The sequence below is a fragment of the Lepus europaeus genome, chromosome 4 (assembly GCF_033115175.1).
Source record: "Lepus europaeus isolate LE1 chromosome 4, mLepTim1.pri, whole genome shotgun sequence".
NCBI lineage: Eukaryota > Metazoa > Chordata > Mammalia > Lagomorpha > Leporidae > Lepus > Lepus europaeus.
Window position 1 is genome coordinate 112,076,782 of NC_084830.1, and position 27,746 is coordinate 112,104,527.

A 27,746-nucleotide genomic window follows, 5' to 3' on the forward strand; every position below is an offset into this window, starting at 1 on the left:
AACCGGCTGGGCCTCGCCGCGCGGCCCAGCCACCCCCGGAGTCGCCCGCGCTGCGCTCCGTGCCCCGGACCCGAGGCTGCCTCTCGCTCCTCCGACTGACGCCATGAAGATCAAGGATGCCAAGAAGCCCTGTAAGATGGGGGCATGGGCCCGTCTGGTTGGGGGGGCACCCCTGGGCCGCATTCGGAAGGCTCTTGGCGGGGCGGCCTGGCTTCAAGCCGGTCTCCGGCGCCCAGCCCGGGAGGGGGGCGGAGGGACCGTCCCAGCCCTGGGTTCTAGGCTTCCGTCCTCCCCATCCCCCTTTACGCGCAAGTGCCGCCCCCTAACCCTTTCCTCCCACTTCCTCCCGGAGGCCTGGCAGGCGCGGGAGGGAATTTTTGATTCCGCTCGCGCTGGTGCGGGACTAGAGCTACCAGGTTTCCTCTCCCAGCTGGAAGTCACGTTGAAAAGAGGTAGTCTTGACTGGTCCCGGGGTGCAGTGGCCACTCGTTTTTAGGGGTTTCTGGGCTTCCTGCTGGTGTCCTTGAAATCCCGCTGGGTTCCTGGGGAATTGTTACTGTTAGCAATTGGAGCTTTTAAACGCACGTGCACGTAAGCTGCCAGCGGGCAGTTGCCTCCGCTTGTTCAGGTTTAAGAGCATCAACTAGTTGATGTTTGTTTTAGAAAACACAGAAACAAATAGAACAGAACACCCGTATTCCCGCTGCCCGGAGTGAACCACTAGTGACATTATGGTGCATACCTCTAGAGATTTTTCTTTGACTATATGCATGTACTTAGAACAAACTTCTTGCCGTGCTTTAAGGAAGATAAGGTGTTTTTTTTTTTTTTTTTTCCTTTCAAACCTTTTATTCCGGCAGTTTGCTTATTGAAACACTTAGCCATTGTCCTTGTCATAATTTTCAAGTGCAGTCTCCCAGTACCAGTAGGAATGTGCGAATTCCTGCTCATATCTTGAGTTACATTGATGTCTTGCGGCCTTTTACAGTGTTTAAAGGGATTCTCCCGACTGGACTGTGGAACTCTACAGCAATAAGACGGGGCACTGGCAGCTTCCCTGCCTGTCCATCAGGGTTCTTGTCACTTCCCAGGAGAGACAGCATGGCCTAGCTCTCGGAAAACTGCTAATTGTTAACTTAAATGTGAAATAAATTGGTCTTGACTTTACTGATGAGCAAATTGAACTTAGCCCCTGAGTAACTTTATGAAGCCTACACTAACTTTGTGCTGATGAGGTTCAGAGCCCTAGGTGTTTGGCTCAAAGTCCAGTGTTCTCTCTCCTCCCATTGGGAGAGTCGCAATACTTAAAGCAAAACACGCCTTTCTTATCTGGTAGTTTTACCTGCTAATTTAAAATATTTTTAAATGATGATTTATTGGTATAGTTGTTGAAAGAATCAAAAGAGATTTGAGAGCTTAAATGACAGTAATGTAGCAACATTTCTCATTTACTTTACATTTGCTGAATTAAACATGTGCATCTTGAACACTCAAACATCTTCCCTCGACACACATTTTCTCTGCTTGTCTTAGTGTTTATATTCAGTGAAGAATTTTTGATATATTCTGACTCCGCTGGTCATGGCGATTTTCTTTGTCATGATTGTGATTTAATTACTTATAATCAGATAGGAGTATCACCTAAGCTGTTTGGAAGTTTATAGAATAAACTTCAGGTTGAGAAATAAAACAAAACTTTTTCTTAAGTAGGTTTATCATTACTCCAGTGTGGTTCATTGTGAGACCATTAATCTTAAAATAGAATCATGCTGAAAAACTGGTCAGTTGATGTGGTTTAGAAATCTAAAACAGCATTTCCAGTTTTTTATATGTAAAAGATGACTTTACTGCCTACTGAATTCTTTATAGCCAAAATAAGGAGCATCTTGCTTTTTTGTGTATGGAAAATAAGATATTTCAACCATGAACTGTGCTGAATATTTATAACTGTTCAGTATTGTTCTAGTTTTTCAAAACAGCCTAGTTAAAACATTTGTTTAGTTATAGATACTTAGAGTTTTTAAATATAATTATAACATTTATTGTCAAGTTAGTATGTGTAAGGCACTACGCTATGTGCATTGTATCATTTAACTCTTAACATCGATACTTGAAAAACTATAGCATACTGGTTAAACAAGTGACTGACTTTATTCGTTTTCTTAACATTATTCCTGTAAATGTTAGAAAGCATTGCTTTTATGTACATCACCAGTAGTACCACTTTATAAACCAAATGCATGCATACATTAACAAAGAATTTGCTTTATCTTTTAGATTGTGTAACTCAGAGGTTAGTGTTTGAAATTAAGTTTTAATTCAACCCCAGGGGAAGGAGAAAATAAAATTATGTGTTTGTTCGTACCTTGACTGACTTTTTTTTTTTTTTAAAGATTTGTTTATTTATTTGAAAGAATTATGGGGAGGGTTGGGAAGAGGCAGAGAGAGAGAACCACCCAGTGGTTCAGTCCCCAGATGGCCACTACAGCCAGTGCTGAGCCAGGCCAAAGACAGGAGCTTGATCCAGGTCTTCCACATGGGTGGCAGGGGCCCAAGCACTGTGGTCATCTTCCACTGCTTTTTCCAGGCCATTTGGAGAGAGCTGGATCAGAAGTGGAGTTTCTGGGGCTCAATCCAGCGCCAGTATGGGATGCTGACACTTTATCTGCTGTGCCGTGTCAACCACCAACATTTTTTCTTTCTCAAGATTTATTTATTTGAGAGGCAAAGTTTTAGGCAGGATAGGTCTTCTGTCTGCTGCTTCATTCCACAAATGGCTGCAACAGCCAGATGTGCCTATCTGAAGCCAGGAGCTGGGAGCTTCTTCCAGGTCTCCCACATGGGTGCCATCTTAAACTGCTTTCCCAAGCCATTAGTAGAGAGCTGGATCAGAAGTGGAGCAGCCAGGACTCAAACTGGCATCCATATGGGATGCTGGCGCTGCAGGCAGAGGCTTAACCTAACTATGCCACAGCACCAGCCCCGGCATGATTCCTTTCTCCCTTCCTCCCTTCCACAGAAAGGTCTTCCTTTTCTGTTGGTTCACCACCACCACCAGCGCCCCCCCCCCCCCCCCCCCCCCCCCCCGAGCAGGGAGCCAGGAGCCAGGTGCTTTATCCTGGTCTCCCATGTGGGTGTAGGGCCCAAGCACTTGGGCCATCCTCCACTGCCCTCCTGGGCCACAGCAGAGAGCTAGACTGGAAAAGAAGCAACCAGGACAGAATCCGGCTCCCCAACCGGGACTAGAACCCCGGGGTGCTGGCACCACAGGCGGAGGATTAGCCTAGTGAGCCGCAGCACCGGCCCGACATGATTTCTTTCTTTCTTTTTTTTTTTTTTTGACAGGCAGAGTGGATAGTGAGAGAGAAACAGAGAGAAAGGTCTTCCCTTCTGCCATTGGTTCACCCTCCAATGGCCGCTGCGGCCGGCGCATCGCGCCGATCCGAAGCCAGGAGCCAGGTGCTTCTCCCGGTCTCCCATGCGGGTGCAGGGCCCAAGGTCTTGGGCCATCCTCCACTGCACTCCCGGGCCATAGCAGAGAGCTGGCCTGGAAGAGGGGCAACCGGGACAGAATCCGGTGCCCTGACCAGGACTAGAACCCCGTGTGCCGGCGCTGCAAGGCGGAGGATTAGCCTGTTAAGCCACGGCGCCGGCATGATTTCTTAATGTATAGTTTTTTCAGCTTATGTTTTGCTTACCTGTATGGCATGTAACTGGATTAATAAGGTGATAATAAAAGGTGGTTTTTTTATAAATGAGAAAAGCAGACAGGAGCCCCCAAATACCCATAATGGTGGAGGCCAGATGCGAGGGTCACATTCCAGGGGTCTCCTGTGGATGGTACAAACCTAGCTTCTCTAGCCATCACCACTGCCTCTTGGGGTCTGCATAGGCAAGAAGCTGGAGTCAGTGACAAGAGGCTCTCCAATATGTAATACAGTGCCCACCATAATAAGTAGGTTTATTTAATTTATTTTCAAAATCCTATTTTATTTGTCTGAAAGGCAGAGTTACAGAGAGAGAGCTTCCATCTATTGGTTCACTCCCCAGATGGCTGCCAAGGCCAGAGCTGGACTAGACTGAAACCAGGAACTTGAGTGATCTTGCACTGCTTTCCCAGGTGCATTAACAGAGAGTTGGATCGAAAATGGAGCTGCCTGGGCTTGAACTGGCACTCATACAGGATGCTGCCAGCACAACCAAAAGCTTAACCCGCTATGCTATAATGGTGGCCCCAGTAAATATATTTAGATGGAACATAATACAGGTTTTAAGTTGTACTTTGCTAAGAAGTAAGGTAGCTAAAGTTTTCATATGTATGTAACTTGCTAAATACACTTTGATGGACTGCTTTGTAAATTTAGTTGTTAATCAGTACCACCGGGCCGGCATTTTGGCATAGTAGGTAAAGCCATCAGCTGCTCCACTTCCAATCCAGCTCCCTGCTAGTGGCCTGGGAAAGCAGAAGCAGAAGGCCCAAGTGCTTGGGCCCCTGCCACCACATAGGAAACCTAGAAGAAGCTCCTGGCTTCCGACTGGCCCAGCTCTAGCTGTTGCTGCCATCTGGGGAGTGAACCAGCAGATGGAAGATCTCTCTCTGTCTCTCCCTCTGTAACTGTGCCTTTCACATAAATAAATCTTTTTTTAAAAAGAATTAATATCACTTCCAGGCGATAATAAGGTGCATCAGGAGGTAATGATTTTTTTTTTTTTTTTTTGACAGGCAGAGTTAGAGAAAGATCTTTATCTGTTGGTTCACCCCCCAAGTGGCCGCTACGGCTGGCAAGCTGTGGCTGGCATGCTGTGCCAATCCAAAGCCAGGAGCCAGATGCTTCCTTCTCCTGGTCTCCCATGCAGGTTCAGGGCCCAAGCACTTGTGCCATCCTCCACTGCACTCCCAGGCCACAGCAGAGAGCTGGACTGGAAGAGGAGCAACCAGGACAGAATCCGGCGCCCCAACCGGTACTAGAACCCGGGGTGCCAGCACCGCAGGCGGAGGATTAGCCTAGTGAGCGTGGTGCCGGCAATGATTTCTAATATAGTTCTGGGTAGGCATAACTGATTTACTAAAGAAAAAAATTATTTGAGGCTCCCCTCAGGAAAATATTGAATGGGTGAGGATGGTTATTTTCTACTTCATAACACTACTGTTTTTTTTTTTTTTATTTGAAGTGATTATTGAGACAAGTATAACCGGTTTTTAAGAACTCGAGATACATCTGGAATTTGTCAGTGAATATCTGCCTTTAGAATTTATTCCTTAAAGTACCCTATACTATTTTGATCATTTTTCAGCATTAGGTTTGACTTTATGCCTTAAGAATAATCAAGGCCGGCGCCGCCGCTCACTTGAATAATCCTCCGCCTGCGGCGCCGGCACCCCTGGTTCTGGCCCCAGTTGGGGTGCCAGATTCTATCCCGGTTGCTCCTCTTCCAGTCCAGCTCTGCTGTGGCCCGGGTGCTTGGGCCCTGCACCCGCATGGGAGACCAGGAGGAAGCACCTGGCTCCTGACTTCGGATCGGCGCAGCCCAGCCATTTGAGGGGTGAACCAACAGAAAAGGAAGACCTTTCTCTCTGTCTCTCTCTCTCTCACTGTCTAACTCTGCCTGTCAAAAAAACAAAAAGAACAATCAAAGAAACTCTAGTTTGGTATAGGATCCTCTGAGGCAGGAATCTGCTTGGGACCCATAGCAATTATATAGCTCTTTAGTGCTTCATACCAACACTTGATATCAAACCTACAGCACCTTGTTAGAAATTAAATATCGCCTGCTGATTAATCATTTTCAAAGGTAATTGGAATACAAGTTTTACCTTTTATGGGCATATTCTATCGGGTGAGGAGGATAATAATTCTTGGTAGTTTGGTATATGTTTGTTCCGTATGAGGACCTAATGGCAACTCACTAGACCGATTGAGACATACGCATTATTTTTTTGAAGACCAAATAAAACACATTATGAGGGATTCTCTGAAATTCTCACAGGCTGTAGAAGATAGTGTATATTTGCCAACATTGCAGTGCTTACTACATTTACAGAATGTTTTGTTTCGGTTTATAAATAGGTATTTTGGGTTTGTTTTTTCCCACCTTGGCAGTAAGTGTTTCATTCTTTAAAAAATAATACTTAGATTTTATGCAGTAATAGATGGGCTGCTTATGCACTGAGGACTTGCTTTCAGCTGGCCTCTGGCCACAAGCATCAAAGCTATAGATAGAACTACTAGGTTGATTTCGTAGCGAACTGCTCTTCTCCTTACCTCATAGAATTATTAAGTACACTTGTGGTTGTATTTACTATGCTTATATTTACCTCATATTTTCATTGTAAATAAGTGATGTTTGAGCTTCATGCCTCTTCATTTTGGTAGGTAGCAAAATAGCGACCATAAATACTTTAATACCCTAGAAAGCGCAAAAGTTGGTAATTATGTCACTTGCTAAATGGTAGGAATGTATCATAATTGAGAATTTGTCTTCTGTGTTCTTGCTGCCTCATGCCTTTTGAATAGCGATTATTTCCCTGCCATAAAGAAATGAATTCCAGGACTCTGCTGAGTTGAAAGGATCTCTATGCAAAAGGTAGCTGTTACCAACCTTTTTTTTTTTTTTTTTTTTTTTTTTTCTGTTTTTTTCATTTGGAGCTACTGTGAGGACTCCACTCTGTTTCAGTCCCTATTTTCCTGATTTTAAAAAGAAAGTTAAAATTGAGATCTGCTAGAAATAAAAGGGGTGTGTAATTTTTGAGTTTGTGTGTTGAGGTTAATACTAAGAAGTTTTGATCTGCAAGATGGTATCTCTAGTTATCCTGTCTTTAAGAACAGACGGCACTAACCAAGTAGTAACCCAGATGTAAAATGGGTCTTGGGCTTTTTGTAATGTAGATTTGGGGAAAAAAAACCTACCTATGTGGACAATAACACTTAGGGAAATTAGTTTTTCCAATTTAATTTGCAGTATTTCATAGAACATGGTGCTTCTCTAGTCCAATACACAAATACGTGGGTCATAAAAAGGCTTAAAGTTTTATGATCATGTTCTGCTTCATGAGTTCCTAGGTGGTGGTGGTTGTATATTCTTTACTACCTACACATTTTATAATCTGAAGTATTTAATGTAATTTTAAAAGCATAAGTGAGTTTATTATGCTATAATTATACAGCTTTATTATAATTGGTGTGTGTGAGATTTTTAAGAAGTTGGTGCGTTGGTTCCAGTGCTTTGGTATAGTGCACAGAGCCACCACCTGTGACACCAGCATCCCATTTGGGTACTGCTTGGGTTCCTAGCTGCTGCACTTCTGATCCAGATCCCTGCTAGTGTGCCTGGGAAGGCAGCACTTCTGATCCAGATCCCTGCTAGTATGCCTGGGAAGGCAGCAGAGCATGGCCCAGTTTGCACCCACATGGGAGACCTGGAAGAAGCTCCTGGTTCCTGGCTTTGGACTGGCCCATCTGTAGCTGTTGGGGCCATTTGGGGAGTGAACCAGCGGATGGCAGATAACCTCTCTCTTTTTCTCTCCCTCACTCTATGTTACAAATAAATCTTTGCGAGGGGGGGAGGCGAGGAGGGAAGATGTGTTTTGATTGTCTCATGGAAACAGCTCCTGAAAACTTTTGTAAAAAGGCAAGGAGGCAGGGTGGGTGTTTGGCCTAGCTGTTAAGGGGCTTGGACTTGTATTCTGTATCTGAGTGCCCAGGTTTGAGTCTCAACTCCACTCTTGATTCCAGCTTCCTCTTCATGTGCCCCCTGGGAGACAAGAGGTTATAGCTCAAGCACTTGGATTCTTGCCCACCCTTGTGGAGACCTGGATTGAATTCCAGGTTCTTGGCTTTCTCCTGGGCTAGCCCTGGCTTTTGAGGGCATTTGAGGAGTGAAATAATAGATGGGAGCTCATTGTCATTCTCCTCTATGCAACTCTAATTAGTTAAAACAAAAAAAATCAGGGGCTGGCGCTGAGGCATGGTGGGTAAAGCCACCACCTGCAGTGCCGGCATCCCATATGGGCGCTGGTTCAAGTCCTGGTCATTCCACTTCTGATCCAGCTCTGCTATGGCCTGAGAAAGCAGTAGAAGATGGCCCAAGCCCTTGGGCCCCTGCACCCACGTGGGAGACCCAGAGGAAGCTCCTGGCTCCTGGCTTAGGTTAGGCACAGCTCTGGCTGTTGTGGCCAGTTGGAGAGTGAACCAGCAGATGGAAGGCCTCTCTCTCTCTCTGCCTCTCTTCTCTCTCTCTGTAACTCTGACTTTCAAATAAATAAATAAATAAATATTTTAAAAAAACTAAAAAGCAGTGCGAGGGGTTTTTTGGTTGTTGGTACCTAAACAGTGATTTTCTTTATCTGAGAGAGTCAATAAACATTAACACTTCAAACTTCAAAATACATTGTTTCTGCCAGGTGGGAGAGAGGGGCATGGGATAGTGGACCACCACATACAAGAAGTCTTCCAAAGTTCATGGAAAATGTGTATTATGGTAAAAATTACAGATTTTGAGGGTTTTTTAAACATCAAACTAATCTTTTAATACTGTTTCCTGCGGAACTTTCTGAAGTATCATTGTACTGACAGCCTTTGTACTATAAACTCGAGAGAGAGGGAGAAAAGTGTGGGGGGGGGGGGTTTGAACATGTATCTTTACTACACTGCATGCATTACAAAGTAAAGTATATATTGTGGAGTTGCCTGTTGGTAAACCTTTGGAATTAGAAATTTTGGTACTTACTTCCTTTTCTAAAACTATGAATATTTTTTTATTCCCCAGTATGTGTTAACTTAGAATATTTTTCTGGCCGGTAAGTTTCCTTTAAAGCTTAATTCATGGTTTTGTGTGAGAGTTTAAAGTTCTTCATGTCAGTGTTAATTGGAGGTTTTGCTTTCAAGAATGATAGTATTGAGGTATTTATAAACCTGGGAGCAGAGGCAGCTGGAAATAAAAATGGTGTGAACTTTGAACCTGTTGTAATGCTTTAGCTTTGTAGTTTGCTCCCTGAGCAACATTTTATAATTCTAGGCATATTTTGACACATTTGACATGAGGCACAGGAAAAAAAACCTGTAAATACTGATTTTTAAAATCAGTATTGGATTTTGAGAAGTAAAGGTTTTTGGATTAATAAATGTCACATTGTGGAAATGTTTCTGTTCCAAAAGGTACTTTCTGGAGTAGTGATTTCCACCCCTCCCCACAAGAATCAAGCATCTAATAGGAAAATTCATTTTTCTGTGTAATATCAAAGATTTCTTTAAACACCCACTGAAAAGTGCCTTAATTACATGGCTTTTCATCAAACTGGGACAATCCTCAAAGACTTTCTCTTCTTGATTTAATCAGACCTGTAGTTTTCTTTGAGTGTTACTTGAGCAAATGCTCTGGGTGTGAATTTCCCCCTCTGTAATCATTGATACTGCTGCTTGTTAACTAATTTGTTTGAACATAGGGTGTAGGTGAGGGCAGGGAAGTGATAGGTAACATTTTGCTTCTGCCATCTATGTTAGAAACCAAAGTGGAGTTCCTGACTCCTGATGTGAATTTTTTTTAGAGCAGAAGTTAGATTTCTTTCTTTCTTTCTTTCTTTTTTTTTTTTTTAAGATTTATTTACTTGAAAGTCAAAGTTACAGGGTCAGTGAAGGAGAGGCAGAAAGAGAGAGGTCTTCCATCTGCTGGTTCACTCCCCAATTGGCCACAATGGCTGGATCTGCACCGATCAGAAGCCAGGAGCTTCTTCTGGGTCTCCCACGTGGGTGCAGGGGCCCAAGAACCTGGGCCATCTTCTACTGCTTTCTCGGGCCATAGCAGAGAGCGGGATCAGAAGTGGAGCAGCCAGGACTCTAACCAGCGCCCATATGGGCTGCTGGCACTGCAGGCGGCGGCTTTACCTGCTATGCCACAGCGCCAGCCCCTGTAGATTTCTTCAGTAAACTGAAAGCAAAACTTACTAATGCCACATTTATGTTTTCTGAGAGTATATTATTGTATGTTTTCACAGAAGAGTGTTAGTCATATAAAATGGCTTCTCTTACTAGCTACCTCAGAAAGTTGAAAAGATTTGATCAGTTTTACCTGCTTCTGTTGCTTCCTGATCACTTATGTCATTCTGTAGATGACATAAATACCTGGTGCTTCTTTGGGATCTTGCTGCCTGTCCATAGCTTAGCAAATTAGGAATAAACTCATTTTCTTTCTTTAAAAAACTTTGTTTTTTAAGATTGTGTTTAGTGTAGCTCTGGGTCTACAATTTGGGTATCCAATATAAAAAGAAATGAGCTGTGTCTTCCAGAAGAAGATAATGAGAGTCACTCCTTCCTCATACTCCAAATCATGTTTTCATTTTAGTAAATGTATAAATTCTAAAATGAAGAAATGTAAAAAAACTATTGAATATATTTTGTGGCCAGGTATTTTATAATCCATATAGCTTTAAGTATTGAATTATTTTTAAGCCTTTGTTACATGGTACCAAAGCACAGAAAGAAACCTTCTAGTATGGAATCCTTTCTTTCCCATTTTTTAATGAATTGACCTTTGTCTGTAATCTGTCTCCTTTCCTTGTCTGTGAAGTGACACAAGTACTGGGGCAGCCTTATTATCCTAGAGGCATGGAGGATTGAAAGAGCCAGTACATGTGATCAGCATATATCTGGCAGGTAGTGAGTACTCAACAAATGTTTCCTGGAGTTCTATGGAAAACTGCGTCATTGTGCTTTAATTCTCAGAAGAATTTTGCAATTCACAATAGGATGCTTATTTTCTCCCCCAGCCTTGGAATAATGATAAAGTATTATCTGTGTCTACATAAGGATTATGACCAATAAATATAAGGAAATAGGAGTCCCAGATTAGGGCCAGCATTGTGGTGCACAGGGTTAAGCTGCTGCCTGTGACACCAGCATCCCATATGAGCACGATCTCCATCAGTATTTAGACAAAGCCATAGCAAAGTGGAAGTTCTCTCCTCTCTTCAGAGAAAAGTACACCCTTCTTTGGTGGCCCCTTCTTTCTGCTAGGGTCTCACAGAGATCCTTAATATAGGACATTTTTTTGCTGCAGTGTCTTGGCTTTCCATGCCTGAAATGATGGGCACTGATTAGATTCCTCTGTGTTACTCCATGTTACTCCAACTTTCAAAATAAATAAATCTTTTTTTTTTTTTTTTTTGACAGGCAGAGTGGATAGTGAGAGAGAGAGACAGAGAGAAAGGTCTTCCTTTTTGCCGTTGGTTCACCCTCCAATGGCCGCCGCGGCCAGCGCATCTCGCTGATCCGAAGCCTGGAGCCAGGTGTTTCTCCTGGTCTCCCATGCGGGTGCAGGGCCCAAGCACTTGGGCCATCCTCCACTGCCTTCCCGGGCCATAGCAGAGAGCTGGCCTGGAAGAGGGGCAACCGGGATAGAGTCCGGCTCCCCAACCGGGACTAGAACCCGGTGTGCCGGCGCCGCAAGGTGGAGGATTAGCCTGTTAAGCCACGGCGCCGGCCAAAATAAATAAATCTTTAAAAAGAAAAATGGGCTGGCATTTTAGCACAGCAGGTAAAGCCACTGCTATCCCATAGTGGGTGCTAGTTTGTGTCCCAGCTGCTTCACTTCTGATCCAGCTCCCTGCTAATGGTCTGGGGAAGTAGCAGATGATGGCCCAAGTACTTGAGCTCCTGCCAGCCACATAGGAGACCCATTTGAAGCTGGTGGCTCTTTGTTTTAACAAATGGCCCGGTGTTAGCTATTGTGGCCATCTGGGGAGTGAACCAGTGGAAGGTCTCTCTCCCTCTCTGTAACTTTCTGAATAAGTAAACATTAAATTTTTTTTTCAAGGTCTCAGATCTCACTGTTAAAAGTTGTTGATCCTGACAATAAACTGTATCTGAATGCCAGTCTCTGAGTCCCAGCTGCCCTGCTTCCAACCCAAATTCCTGCTAATGAGCCTGGAAAGGCAGCAGCTGATCGCTCAAGATACTTTTTCATGGCCCAGCCCCAGCTATTGTAGCCATTTTTGCCTTAGGCTTTTTTCCTGATTCCGAAGCTCTATTGGCTTAGTCCTCTGCCTTTGGATAGGCTGTTTTTATTTTCATTATTCCCTATGTTCAAACGCAGGCACAAGGAGTTTAGCATTCCTTCTCTTGGTCTGTATGTCTCTTGGTCTATATAATTTTATTTTATCTACCTCATTCTTGTGGATTTATATTTATATTCCCCTACCAGATGGAGCTCTCCCTGAAGGCAGGATTTTTATCTTCCTCTTGTTACATTCCCATTCGCTGGTGTAGAGAAGGTACTCAGTAATTAGGTATTGAAAGTAGTTGAGAGTTAAGATTCAGAGAGGCTAGTGGCTTTTCCAGAGTCCCATAGTCCAGTTATAGAACACCAAGTCAGAAACCTGAGTACTGCTTGCCTGAGTGTGCTGGTCCCTAAGAAGACTTACCTTCAGCGTTATTAACAGCCAGTTTTATTAACTGGAAGTACCAAAGAAATCTAATATGCTGAGTTAGCAAAAAGAAGGTTTTGTTTTGTTATAAGGAGACCCTTTTCCCATGGGTTGCTTGACATGATTATAGGCTGATTTAATTATATTAAAGACTTTATAATAAAGATTTTGTAGGGCCGGCCCTGTGGTGTAGTGTGTAAAACCATTGCCTGCAGTGCTGGCATCCCATATGTGCGCCAGTTTGAATCCTGGCTGCTTCACTTCCTATCCCACTCTCTGCTATGGCCTGGGAAAGCAGTAGAAGATGGCCCAGGTTCTTGGGCCCCTGAACCCGCATGGGAGACCCGAGGAAACTCCAGGATCCTGGCTTTGGATAGGCCCAGCTCCTACTGTTGTGGCCATTTGGGGAGTGAATGAGTGGATGGAAAAATATCTCTCTGCCTCAGCCTTTCTGTAACTCTCTGCCTTTCAAATAAATAAATAAATCTTTAAAAAAATTTTTTTCATGCTCCTTGTGATAACCTATTTATTGAAACAGAATTGCTCAAATTCTCATCTACTGGGTCATGCAGGTACTTAATAAATGAAATAGAACATCTATCAGAGTAGGAATGGAAAAAGTTGTTGTATGTTTGGTTATTGGAATATATACAGATAAAACTTTGAAGGAAAAGCATGTGAGTTGCACATAGAAGATGTGTCTTCCCCAGTAAATATTATTTTTTGAAAGAATATTTATATGAAATACAGATTGACTCATTTCCCAAATGTCCACAACAGCTAATGCTGGGCCGGGCTGAATCCAGCAGTCTGGAATCCTGTGGGTCTCCCATGTAGGTGGCAAGCACCCAGGTGATAAGGCCATTGTCTGCTGCCTTCCCAGGCAGATTAGCAGGAAGCTAGATCAAAAGCAGAGCAGAGGTCAGCTCTGTGGTTTAGGTTAAGCCTTTGCCTGCAGTGCCAGCATCCCATATGGGCTCCAGTTCAAGTCCTGGCTGCTCCACTTCTGATCAAGCTCCCTGTTGATGTACCTGGGAAAGCAGTGGAAGGTAGCCCAAGTTCTTGGGGCCCCTTCACCCACATAGGAAATCCAGATGAAGCTCCTGGCTTTGGTCTGGCCCACCCTGGCCATTGCAGCCATTTGGGGAGTGTATCAGCGGATGGAAAGTCTCTCTCCTCTCTACCTCTGCCTTTCACATGAATAAATAAATCTTTAAATAAATAAAAGAGTAGGCAGGAGTCCCAAGTAGTGGCTTAACTTATTACACCACAGTAACCACCTCACCCAATAAATGTTATTGACCTAAATGAATGATTAAGGATAAATGATGTTTGTGGTTAATTAACTAGTTTCTAGTTTGTGTTCCTAAAATAGATACTGTGTTTTTTTAATTCACAGCTTTCCCATGGTTTGGCATGGACATTGGAGGGACTCTCGTAAAGCTCTCATATTTTGAACCTATTGATATCACAGCAGAGGAAGAACAAGAAGAAGTTGAGAGCTTAAAAAGTATTCGGAAATATTTGACATCTAATGTAGCGTATGGATCCACTGGTATTCGGGATGTACATCTTGAACTGAAAGATTTAACACTTTTTGGCAGAAGGGGGAACTTGCACTTTATCAGATTTCCAACCCAGGATCTGCCCACTTTTATCCAAATGGGAAGAGATAAAAACTTCTCAACATTACAAACGGTGCTATGTGCTACAGGAGGTGGTGCTTACAAGTTTGAAAAAGATTTTCGCACAGTAAGTATACCTTATTGTAAACCAAAAATTGATCACTCGTTCTGTTCAGTTGTTTAAATATGTAGCTAGGTTTCCATCTACCATGTCCCATAGCTAAGTTCGCACTGAGGATGTAAGGGAAGTTAGTATTCATGACTAGCTTTGTTCTGGGGGCGTTTTAAACACTTGTATGGAAAGTTTGGGCATGTTATTGTGTGTAATGTTTGGTGAAATCTTAAGTACCACAGTTACAATAAAAGGGGTGAGTGGAATCTTCAGTGAATTTTTGGCAGTGTGCAAAGACATATAAACTGGGTTTCAATTATTTGCTCTATTATTGTCCCATCTTTCCATGGTTGGATTTTGTTTCTGTTGTTTTTGTTTATCTGAAAGGCAGAAAGACAGTGCTCTTCCATCAACTGGTTTACTCTTCAAATGCCTGTAATGGCAGGGAAGCTGAAGCCAGGAGCCAGGAAAGATTCCCTACTTAAGTGGCAGGAACCCACTCACCACTATTTCATAGGTCCACATTAGTAGGAAGCTGAAATCAGGAGCTAGAGCTAGGTATGGAACCCAAGCACTCCACTATCTGACACAAGCATCCTAACCACCATTACGTTCATCTCTCCTTGAACCCCCAAGATTGGAAACCAGTGTCTTGCTTAGTAAATAACTTGAATGAAAAATTCTTTTTTACTCTGTTTTTCTGATTTTATACCACAACCCTACTGTAGTCCTGTGTCAGAGGGACAATGAATGTTGAGCTATGTAGTTTTAGGCCTGGTCTTTTGGATTATAGAGTTTAAAGTTGTATTTGGGGCTACTGAAATTTCTTTCCCTTGAAGCGTAGATGAGGACCATGTAAGAAAATTTAATTACCTACATAAGGGAGCCCCTTGCAATGTGGGATAATTTAAATATCTTAAGTGCTTATTAAATTTTTTGGTTGGATAATGGTAATTTATATTTTATTTCAGTTCAACAGAGCTCAAAATTTGAAGCCAGTTTGGAACATAGTCCTTTCTCTTATTTTTTAAAAATTTTATTTTTTACAGATTGGAAACCTCCACCTGCACAAACTGGATGAACTTGACTGCCTTGTAAAGGGCTTGCTGTATATAGATTCTGTTAGTTTCAATGGACAAGCAGAGTGCTATTATTTTGCTAATGCCTCAGAACCTGAGCGATGCCAAAAGATGCCTTTTAACCTAGATGATCCCTATCCGTTGCTGGTGGTGAACATTGGCTCTGGAGTCAGTATTTTAGCAGTCCATTCCAAAGATAACTACAAACGAGTGACTGGGACGAGGTAATAGACCTTTTGGTCCTAGTGCAGCATTCACATTATTCCATGCACAGTATATTGATGTTGATTTCTCTAGAAAAATAATTTGGATTTGTGCAACAGTAAGAAAATGTAGATGTGGCCGGCGCCGTGGCTTAACAGGCTAATCCTCCGCCTTGCAGTGCCGGCACACTGGGTTCTAGTCCTGGTCAGGGCGCCGGATTCTATCCCGGTTGCCCCTCTTCCAGGCCAGCTCTCTGCTATGGCCCGGGAAGGCAGTGGAGGATGGCCCAAGTGCTTGGGCCCTGCACCTGCATGGGAGACCAGGAGAAGCACCTGGTTCCTGCCTTCGGATCAGCACAATGCGCCGGCCGCAGCGGCCATTGGAGGCTGAACCAACGGCAAAAAGGAAGACCTTTCTCTCTGTCTCTCTCTCTCTCTCTCTCACTATCCACTCTGCCTGTCAAAAAATTAAAATTAAAAAAAAAAAAAAGAAAATGTAGATGTGTAAGTTAAAGTGTGGCAAATACTATCTTTTTTATGAGGTGAATAAAGACTGAAACTCTAAAGACTCAAACTGTAACTGTTGGGTATAACTGCTCTACATCAATCAACTCCAAAATTTCGATAATGGTAAGAGTGAAAGTTTTATCTAGAATAATTGATTCCAGTAATATTTTTTCCAGAATTTAACATGAGAGCATTTGCTTGGATATGACAGCATTCTATTCATTGCAGAACTCTCGAATCTCTTTTTTTTCCCAAAGTGTTATTATTTCTTCATTTTAAACCTTTTGTTGATATATTTAAGCTTGCCAAATGTGGAATAGTTTCACATTTAGACTGCAGTATTAATTATTATATGATGAAATCATTTTGAGTTCCTTATGGGAGTATATTAATGTTCCCAAATAGCTCATAAAGTTTCTGTAATACATGAAGTGAATGTGAAATGATATTTAAGTTTTTTCCTTATGTGTATATCAACTTTTAAGAAGAAATGTAGGCCTGTGGATCACTTCGCTAATCCTCCACCTGCGGCGCCGGCACCCCGGGTTCTGGTCCCAATTGGGGCACCGAATTCTGTCCCAGTTGTTCCTCTTCCAGTCCAGCTCTCTGCTGTGGCCCAGGAAGGCAGTGGAGGATGGCACAAGTGCTTGGGCAATGCACCCACATGGGAGACCAGGAGGAAGCACCTGGCTCCTGGCTTCGGATCGGCGCAGCACTGGCCGTATTGGCCATTTGGGAGGTGAAGCAACAGAAGGAAGACCTTTCTCTCTGTCTCTCTCTCTCTCTCACTGTCTAACTCTGCCTGTCAGAAATAAAAAAAAGAAGAAATGTAGGCTCCTGTTTAAGAAAGAATGGGGAGATATGACAAGTTGGATTTTACCAGCCAGTTTTTCTTGCCTTTGTCTGTTACATTGATATTTCAGCACTCAGCATTAATACTGGGTTTTTCTGTGTGTTCACCGGATAAGTTAATGATGTACCTTTTATTTCAAAGGAAGAATGCAGTGTATTCATACATCTTAGCAAGTTCTTTTTTCAATTTTTTTTTAGCCTTGGAGGGGGTACCTTTCTGGGTTTGTGTAGCTTACTAACTGGCTGTGAAAGTTTTGAAGAGGCTCTTGAGATGGCATCCAAAGGTGACAGCACCCAAGCAGACAAGCTGGTCCGTGATATTTATGGAGGAGATTATGAAAGATTTGGTCTGCCAGGTTGGGCTGTAGCATCTAGGTAAGTTTGATGTTTATGCTGGGATTCTTCAGGTCACTTCATTTTTAGAAAACAGTTTATCAGGAAGTCATAAGGATGTTTCCTTTTTACCCAGTTTAAGTTGGAAGTTCAAAGTTAAGCACTGTGGTGCAGCTTAAAAATTAAGTAAACGTTGAGAAGTCTACTCTGAGAGCACCTTATAAGAAGCCACTTTTATCATGCTTCATTATCTTTTCAGTGTCTCTCTGTGCCAGGATTGGGGGCCATTTGGATATTTGTAACATCATTCACAGGCCATACAAAATTGTCAACTTAAAAATTAAACTGCTATAGATTAATTAAATCTCGAGTCGTGCCTGCTGTTTCCTTGGCAGGTCCAGACCAAGTGATTTCAAGAGTCTTATATGGCTCATGGGTTGGATGTTCTCCACCTGTGTTCTATGCAAATATGAATATATGTCCTTAGTATCTTCCCCAGCTCTACAAAAGGTAGTGTACTTTGTACTATCATACAGCATACTGTATCTACTCTAAATAGCTATATAATCTAGAAATCTTTTTCACATTATCATTTATCCTCCTTTTACACATGTGCAGGCTTATTTGTAGGATAATTCTGAGAAGTAAGAATTCTGTAACAGTTAGCATGCCCTCCAGAGGAGTGGTACTATTCTGCACCCTCACCAGGAACAGATGAAAGTGCCTGTTCATGTGTCCTTTCACCATGCAGTTTCACCACTAAAATGCTCTAAAACTGTTGAATTTTTGTAAAACCAACAGAGAAAGTTTAATTTGCACTTCTCTCACCAACAGTGAGGTTAAGAACCTTACATATTTTCTGTGAGCAGTTTTTTATGTTCTGCTTTTCTGCTGGATTGTTATGCAGTTGAATTTATAAGTCTTTTCTCTTATGGCTTCTGGATATTGATTCATAGTAAGTAAGTCTTTGCATTCCAAATATGTAAAGGAATAAACCCTTAACTTTCTTATGATATTGTAATGGTATTTTTGGTATTTCAATCTTTGATTTACTTATAGTTTGTCTTAGAGTTTTGTGTTAGGTACGTAGAGATCCAGCTCTAGTTTTTTGTTTTTTTTTCAGAAGGCACTAATTATTTTAGAGGCATATGACATCCTTATGATGTTAAATCTTGTTATCGAAGATTACATGCTTTGCAGTAAAGCTTTTTATTTAGCTTGTCTTTGTTTAAGGCTACTTTGGTTCCTTTCAGACATTTTCTAAGTCCTTATTTAAGAGTGCACACTGCTTTTTAATTTATCCCTAAATATTCCTATTTTTGTCTTGTTTCCTATCATACTTTGTCAGTGGTTGTTGCTTGTGCATTCCCAGTCCCTTGTCAAGGCATTCAGTGCTCGTTGGTAATGGACTTGCCTGACTCCTCAGCAGCATCTCTTGTCTCCCTTACATGGTTGCTTCACCCTAGCCATTTGGTGTTACTTGAGATTTCATAGATGTTTTCAGTTCCCATTTCTGTATGCCTTTAACCTTTGCGTGCCTTGCCTAAGATTTTTCCTTCCCTTTTTTGCTAACTTTTTCTGATCCTCCTCTGAAAAGCCTTCCCTCGTATCTTCTAAGCTTTTTCCTTCTTACCACTTAACATAAGCTCTTTTCTGTTTGTGTTCCCAAGATAGCTTGTTGGTTTAGTTTTGTGTTTTGTTGGTTTGTTTCCTGTTACAGTTAGTCCTTTATGCCATCTGACTTCCTTTATTTAGGCAAGTCCAAATGTACTTCCCTCTCTTCTCTTGACTTCCTAAAATAACCTTTTAATTGTTTTGTATCAAGTCTTAAACTGAAGCAGTTTTAGTAGTCTTTGCTTCCATACAGAACTAACCTTTACTGACACTTATTTTAATCTTATTTTTTTAAAGTAATACTTTATGCATGTACAGTTTTTATTAGTTTATTATGATCTTATCCTATCTTTTTTTGTGTTTGGGTGTTAATTTTATTCAGAAAATCCAGCTTATAGATAGATCTGCTAATATCTGAAATGGTTCTTATTATCAGCAGATTTGACTTTCCTTTGTTTTGCATTTCTCTGCAGTTTTGGAAATATGATTTATAAGGAGAAGAGAGAATCTGTTAGTAAAGAAGATCTGGCAAGAGCTACCTTAGTTACTATCACCAATAACATCGGTTCTGTGGCACGAATGTGTGCTGTCAATGAGGTAAAAAAAAACTTTAATTACATGATAAACATGAATTACAATTTTATATACATATAGCAGGACTTTGTTTTCCTTAAGAAGGTATTCAGGATTGACAACTGTGCCATTCAATCCCAAGACACTTTGAGCACATTCCTATATGTTATATATTCAGCCACTGTTTACCTTGAAAGAAAGTTGAGGATCATTCACCTTGAAAAAGAACATACATATATTAGACATTTTATATTTGGTCAGAAACCTTTTCAGAAATATACCACCTAAATCTCTTGAAATAAGTAATTGTTAAGAGTATCAATGTGGCCATTGATAGCAAAATCCTTGGAAGTTTTCTTACTGCCCTCGGCTTCTTTACAGTGCTGCCTTGTTGCATATGGATCAAGCAGCATTGTACAGGGCTATGAAGGCATTGAGACTCGCTCTTCACGTGATACTTCAGTGGTGTGCACTGTTTGCTCTGAGAAAACCATGGTAAGCATCTACTACTAGAGTGACCACATAGTTAGGATTTTTTTTAAGAGAACATATATATAATGCTGCATTCATATACTGGAAATGTTTCCCATTAAATTTCTGTAAATAGCAGATACTTCAAATGGATTGAGATACTGCTTTTTGAAGGAACCCTTCATTTATTTGTGTATTCATTGAGTAAATGGAGTACTGTGTACCAGGCATTGTTCGAGGCACTTGGAATATGACATATTGGTAAAGAAAACCAAGATCCCACATTTATTCTAGTGATGTAGATCATTTAGTATGTATTAGGTGATAAATGCTATTTTAAGAAAACAGGTTAAAGAGAATTGGGAGGAGGACAGAGGGTGGAAGAGGACAAATTGTCAAGTAATCAGATAGTTAAGAAGTATTCATTCAAAATGTGACCCTTGGACAAAGATACGAAGAAGGTAGGAGAATCATGCATTTGAATGTTAGTGGGAAGACGCTTCCCGCAGAGAAAACAACTGTATAAATCTTCTGAATCATTCTGTGTTCAAATTCATAGTTTTTGTCTCTTACAGTTTCTCAACACCAGTATTATAAGTTGATTGACAGAGTCACTAATACATTTTCTAACCTAGATTTTGGGAATATTTCACTTTGGGAGTTGACAGTAATCTGAGACCTTTGTTCTTTCTAGGTCTAGATTTTCATTGACCACTTGGCCATGATTTACACAACTCATGTGCAAAGATTTATATCTGAACATCAGTTACTTAATGTGAGAGTAGAAGTGGATTTTCTAGAGATTCATAAACAGTTCTCCTAAGGTTTTCTAATTGTAGAGGTACCTATAAAAAGTATTGAATGTGGAATCTCCTTTTTTTTTTTTTTTTTTTTTTTTTAAGATTTGAAAGGCAAAGTTACAGAGATCCTCCATCCACTGGGTCACTCACCCAAATATCCGCAGTGGCCAGGGCTGGGGCAGGAACCAGGAGCTTCATCCTGGCTTCCTACATGGGTAGCAGGGCCCTAAATACATGGGTCATCTTCTGCTGTTTTTCCCAGGCCAGAAGCAGAGAGCTGGATTGGAAGTGGAGCAGGCTAGACTCTAACCAGCAACCCATGTGTGATGCCAGTGTCACAGGCAGCAGCTTTACCCACTAGGCCACAACACCAGCCCCTGTAGTTTTCTTATTAAAGGTGGAAATTGGAGAGCTGGTGCTGTGGCATGGTGGGTAAAACCTCTGCCTGCAATGCTGGCATCCCATATGGGCAATGGTTCAAGTCCTGGTTGCCCCACTTCTGATCGAGCTCCCTGCTAATGCACTTGAGAAAGCAGGGGAAGATGGCTGAAGGGCTTGGGCCCCCCTGTACCCACACGGGAGACCCAGAAGAGGCTCCTCCTGGCTTCTGGCTTGAGATCAGACCATCTCTGGCTGTTGTACCCATTTGGGGAGTGAACCAGGGGATGCAAGATCGCATTCTTCTTCCTCCCCCCCCACCCCCCGCGCCCCATCTCTGTATCTTTTTCTCTGCCTTTCAAATAAATAAGTAAATCTTTAAAAAATAAAGGTGGAAGTTTAACTGATTTAAATTTTTTCTCTTTTTTTGATTTAAATTCTATCTCTTTTATGGTGGTATCAACCAGCAGATACCTTAGCCATGGGTCTGTCTTCTCCCAGTCCTGGGCTCTCTTCTCTTTTAACTTTTATTTTTGTTTGTTTATTTAATTTGAGAGGCTGAAAGAGAATGTGTGGAATTCCCAAGTGTGGATTCTGTGAGAGAGAATGGCTTGATGGATCAGACTAGAAAATGAGCATGCCAGATCCCAGGGCTTGAATTCACTTGGCAGCATCCCAGGCGCTGTTTGTCTCCAGCTCTGTATACTGAGTTCAGACTTACATGTCATTGTTTATTTTACAGTAAATGCGTTTTAAAGTACTGTCCCTTTGTTTGATTCCATTAATCCTATTAGTAATGTGTCTCCAAAGTACTTTGGTAAATGGGTTATTTAATGGCCATTTTCAAAAAACAGTCACCTGTAATCACTTGCTAGAGTCTTTCCAAAACAAAGTATTTTGACTGTATTTTTTAGAGCAGTTTAAGGTCCACAGTAAAATTGAGTGGAAGGTACAGAGTATTGCTGTGCACCATACACACACTACCCTCCCTGTTGCTTCCCCCACCAGCGCACACATTTGTTGGATTCTGTGAACCTGCTTTGACACACCCATCATTGCCAAAGGCTTTGGCTTACATTGGTATTCACTCTTGGTGTTGTCCATTCTGTAGGTTTTGATAAGTGTATTGTAACATCTAGAAATTATTTTTAAGTACCCAGGATTATGGAGCTCTATGTCTGAAATGTAGGCACTAAGATCTTGTATACTCTGTGTTTTAACATCTATTTAATGACTGTTTTCAAAAGCCACTCTCTTTGTTCTTTCAGAAAATAAACAGAGTTGTCTTTGTTGGGAACTTCTTACGTGTCAATACTCTCTCAATGAAGCTATTGGCATATGCACTGGATTATTGGTCCAAAGGTCAACTGAAAGCACTGTTTCTAGAACATGAGGTATGATGGAAAAAGAGTAGTTGGTAAATTTTAATAGAATGCTTTTTTGTGCAGGTTTTATATATTGCTTCTTGTATTTACAAACAAAATTATGGAGTATTTACTTCAGTAGAGTATTGATTACTTATTTTAGTTTTAGTTGGGAACAGTGGAATTACTATAACCTGCTGACTGCTCCACTAAGATGAGAACTTCACAGTTCTTCCAAAAGAGATCTGTGACCAGTGCAGATTCTGTGGCTGCTTGTGGATTTGGTGGAGGAGGGGTTGTTTCTTTTGTTTCCCCCCACACACACTGTTTTGTTTTGTTTTGTTTTTTCCTCTCCTGAGATTACAAATGTTAAATGTGAACAGCACAGAAATGTGTAATTTAGCAATGAAAATTCTCCTTGACCATCTCACCACAATTCCACCCACTGATTGCATTTGAATTTGTTCTTACTATTCATTTACTTTATCCAGTTAAATGTTCAACATAATGTTTTGGATGAAGTATTATAGTCCCAAGTCAAGTGACTGTATTATTACCAATTAATAGCATAGATTGAAAGTATGTGTTTGCTTCCCTGTCTGGTGGGTGAGGAGAGTGTTTCGTAGAACGGCAAGGAGTTAGTTTCTTTGTTGAATAAAGGGAGAGGGTACAGAATTGCTGGCAATAGTCTTAGAAACTTTACTGTCCAGAAGCCACATTTTAAAAATACGTATTGAAAATACATGTTTCAAAAGTGGGCATATTTATTGAGAATACAGTTTAGGAAAAAATTTTAGAGGAGCTAACAACTTGGAAATTAGAATGAACATACATATAAATGTGCTCTGAGTGGTTAATAATGTGTGCTAATTTAAAAGCTATCCTACATTAGGGGCCGGAACAGTGGCATAGCAGGTAAAAACTATACTACATTAATATTTGTTTCAAAATTATACAGGGATACTTTGGAGCTGTTGGTGCACTTCTTGGGCTACCAAATTTCAGCTAAAGCATGAAGTCTGTCCCTGCTAATAAATGTCATCCAAAAGGAACTGAACCAGAGGCATTATTACTGCATTGTTTGTCACTGAGAACCAAAGGATAAAAGAATACCACTATTTCCTATTGCTTTTAAATGTCGGAGTGGTCCTGGATATTGCCATACTAAAAGAGAGAACTCCATGACATGTGAAGTATTTCTTGTTGAAATGTTTTCCTTCCTGTAGATAGGCAGTTTTAGATCCTTAAATGCAATACAGCCTCTGCTAATTGAGCTTTCTCTCAAAAATTTTTCTATTTATTTTACATAGCCAACATTGTAGTACTGTATGTTCAAAATACAAATCTTAAAGACTCAGAAAAATTTAACTTACGAAAATAATTGATTCTCGGTATTTGTCAGAAGTCTGTTATATGTGTGTTATGGGTTACTAAAGAGCGGACAGTAACAACCTGTATCAATACTGAAATGGCAATCAAAGATGATCATTTTTATGTCATTTTAAAATGTTTAGACAATATTAATTATTATAGTTTTTCTGACATAATCCCATTCCCCATAAAAGCATGTTTTTGTGATCTTTACCCAAAGGTATAACTTTTCTCAGATGCCATAATTTAAATGCAATACTCTTGTTAAGTTTTAGCCCAGGCTTTAGAATGAATCCTGGAAAATGCTCATTCTTTGCTGGCATCGCACTTTCTGTGATTTGAGTTAATTGGCACATGCTAAAATGTTTCGTGTATTTATCAATGAAAGCTTGATTACTTTGGGGTTTTGGCTCAGGCTGTCCTGGAAGTATGGTGTGAGTGAATTGCTTAGAGTTCTTAGCCCTTTTTGGTGAATTACCATGTTTATCTCAGGCCCACACTTGTGTTGTTTCTTTCCATTACATCTGAACCTTCAGAGCTAAAGGTTTGATTCCATTATGAAGAGCAGCCAACATCACGTTTATTCTAAATGGAGGTTGTGTAAACTAAAAGCTGATTTATATGAAACTTGTGGAGAGTCTAAGGCAGTATTGCAGAATTATAAAAGGATCAGTGTTTCATACATTCTGGTAATAAAAAAGCATTGTAGTTCTCAGATTTGTAAATCCTGTTACCTTGAAATTTATTCTGTATTTTAGATTAACTTTTTACAATGTTAGAGATTTTTTTCAGATTTTTACATTGGCAGTAACATTTGGAGGTTCATTAGTTGGGTGAAGTTATTCCAGTCTTGGTTATGGTTTAGGAAGTAGGAGAAACACCACCTCTGTAAATCACCAGTAGATTTGGATGTACTTTGAAGAGCTTGAGAGTTGTTTACATTATGAAGGAAGTATTTGTGTTTTTACAGAACATAGTGTTGTTCAGTACAGAGCAGTTTTCATTAGACTGTTAAGAGGTGCTTGTTAAAAACATTTCTCCGTATAATTTTCAAAATTTTTGCTTAAGCATTTAAAATCCAGTTTTCATTTCCTGAAGACATGAACATATAAATAATAGGAGTAAGTATATAAAGGGGAACGCCTATAGCAGTAACTTAAACTGTTTGGAACTTTGGATTCATACCAGTCAATAATCAATTTAAAGTGATGCTTTCGTGTTTCTTGCTTTAACTTTTCTGTTCCAGTGACTGGATATTTCAGCCAAAATGTCAGTGGTTTGATCTGTCTTAAAAGTTTCTGATTTGGCCATCAGATAGAAATCTTATTCAACGAAAGTAATTACCAGACTTATTTATACTGATAGCAAACTCTGTACATCTTTACCTATAGGTTTAAGGCTGTCTCTTTCAGAAAAATAATGAAATGGACAAAGACTATTTAAGTTAATTTAGTCACTATAATACCGAACAAAAAAATGATTTAATACATTTTGTCCTTTGAAGTTGAAATTAACTGCTAAATACAGGTAAACTGGACAACCATCTCACCACTGTTGGTCTTAGGTCTTTTGCATACAAAATATAAAATTCTTAGGATAGGAATATAGAATTGTGAAGAAGGCTACCAAGATTCTGTTTTTTGTATTATGATCTCCAGAAATTTCCGTTTAGCGTGCGGTGGTAAATAGGTTTGGATCTAATTTTACCTTTCCTAGTAAACACATAAAGTAACAAGAAATGTGAAATTTTTTTAATTATATATTTTTATCTAACTTAATGCCTAAATATGTTATTTCAATATAAAATATGTTACCCTTTTTCTGCTCTTAGTCTTTAAAAATGTGTGCTTTACCCTTCCGGCATCTCAATTTGAATTGACCACATTACAGATTTCAGTAGCTGTATATGGGTAATGTCTGCTAGGTGAGACAGCATAGTTGTATGAAAACTTGCTGAATTTGGGCTTTTAGAAGAATATTTGATAAAGAAAAAATTAGGACCCTTATTTTTTAAATAGATAAGGAGTAAGCTGTATTTCTGACCATTCCCAAACTCTTATGTTGGCATCCTGCCATGTCATTGTAGTGTGTATCATTTTTTCCTATGATGCTCATAAAATTGCCCAAGACAATCCTGCCAGTTGCCAGCAATCTCCAAAATAGGTATTTCCTTCAGTGAAGCAAATTTGATGGTTCTAATGATTGTTTGTAAAATTCTAATTAACTTTGAGCAGGTAACTTTAGAGTATTAAAAAGATTATGAAAGTTATTTATAATTTGTAGGCTTAATTTTCATTTGTAAAAATTATATTAACTTTTTCAAATGCAAAGAGCACTCTGTTTGCTTTGGGCTTGGAAAACACATGACATAAAAATTAGCACCACCATCCCTTGTCCCCAGAGAAGATTGCCTTTTAAATAGAGACTTTCTAAATCAGTTCTGCACCCAGATGTCTTCAATGACAAAAGAATGAGCAGTATTGTCAAGTAAGTTGGCATGGCAAGTTCTTGCTCAGCTACTCAAATTTGAATATGGAGGAAGTGAGGTGGACTCAGGTTGGGGTCAGTACACATGAAATCACCAGGAATACACTTGATAATTCAAAGCCCTTTAAAGAAATTGAGGTTATTTGCCAAGTATTAGGCTAAATAAAAATTCCTGAGTCTTGGGTGATTTTTTGTTTTACTTTTGAGTGCTCATCTGATTGCTATATTGTAAGTACCAGTTTCTGAAAGACCATTTTTGTAAGTAGAATGATGTAGCTCAAAGTAGAAAATTTTTCTTCTTTTTCCAATGTAATTCTTGCCTTCAAAGAATAATCCATCATATCTTGCCTTGAATTTTTTTAAGATTGTGTTCTTGGTTGAAAGCTTAGCTAGGCAGTAGAGTCTAAATATCTTTTATAACCACTCTGCTTATTACAAACTAAATTTTTCCATATTTCATTTTGTGTGTGTGTGTGTGTTTCTGTTGAGCACTTTATATGCTTTTTAGTCTATTGCATTTAAGAATGTATTTTAGGAATTCTCCATTAAAGCCATGTAAAAACTGATAAAGAATAATGAAAATGTGTATGTTGTTTTGCATTTGATTTAACTGTTTTGTGGTGTGTGAAAACTGAATATTAGTAATATATGCCTTTTTGTAATAATACTCTGACCTTATTTAAGGTGATTGCCATGAAACATCAGTAATGTGCTGTTTTCTGATAATTTGTTTATTCTTGTGTGTTTAATACTGAAGGAATTCAACCAAACTTTGTTTCTGTCATTAGATGAAGCATTATCTGTTTCACTGCCTGTTTTCAAGAGTAAGTTGTCCTGTATTTTGTACTGAGCCTAGTGACGATTGGTGAAGACCCCAAAAGTAGTTTTCTTCCTTTAGTGTTTCCACTATTAATAGCCCAGTAACAATGACGATGTAATAAGTGAATAATTCCTGCTTTTCTGCCATGTCTAAATTTTGAGAAATTCCCACTTGTTAAAGGTGCACGTGTTGCCGCTTGTTAAAGCGATCCCTACTGTTAGCATTATCTGTCTTGTGTATTCAGTGGACTGGGTCATAATTTGGTGTTGTATTAGAGATAGTGCCAGACAGTGGTAACTTTTTTTGAATGTTATTTTCTTTATTTGTAAAATGAGGGAATTGTTCTGTTACAGTGGGAAATGGCTTAGTTATCATCAAGATCCTGAGAAACAAATTGATTGATTAATTTCTGGCAGTATTTGGAATGGCTAAACAATTTCTTTAGATAGTTGGTGTCATGTTTTGGAGTTAAATTTTGCAGTTATTAATCATTTTTATTTGTAAATGTTAATAGGTACTAAGTTTTTGTATCTTCACCAAACTAATAGAATGATATTGGTTCTCTCATATTATGTTATTGCCTATAATGACCAAGTAAATATACCTTTAATGTGAAGGGTTTTTTTGTATGTGTAGGTAAAAGTAAGTGAATGCATGTGTGTGTACATATTATAATCTGTAAAGGTATCTGCAATTTTTACAGTTAACTTCAAAACTATATGGGCATTATTATAACTTT

The 27,746-nt window shown here is 40.1% G+C and overlaps 1 protein-coding gene across 1 annotated transcript; it reads left to right on the top strand.

Annotated features, from left to right (window-relative positions):
- PANK3 (pantothenate kinase 3) lies at positions 1-27,623 on the top strand. The gene is made up of 7 exons (XM_062188713.1): positions 1-131; positions 13,818-14,170; positions 15,205-15,458; positions 16,995-17,171; positions 19,217-19,340; positions 22,234-22,359; positions 23,288-27,623. The coding sequence occupies exons 1-7, from the start codon at positions 104-106 to the stop codon at positions 23,336-23,338; spliced, it is 1,113 nt and encodes a 370-aa protein (XP_062044697.1). The 5' UTR covers positions 1-103; the 3' UTR covers positions 23,339-27,623.
- The last annotated feature ends 123 nt before the right edge of the window (positions 27,624-27,746 follow it).

Coding starts and splice junctions, on each gene's coding strand:
- PANK3 (XM_062188713.1), top strand. CDS start 104: ATGAAGATCAAGGATGCCAAGAAGCCCT. Junction 14,171..15,204: donor TTGAAAAAGATTTTCGCACA/GTAAGTATACCT, acceptor TATTTTTTACAG/ATTGGAAACCTCCACCTGCA. Junction 19,341..22,233: donor GAATGTGTGCTGTCAATGAG/GTAAAAAAAAAC, acceptor TTGTTCTTTCAG/AAAATAAACAGAGTTGTCTT.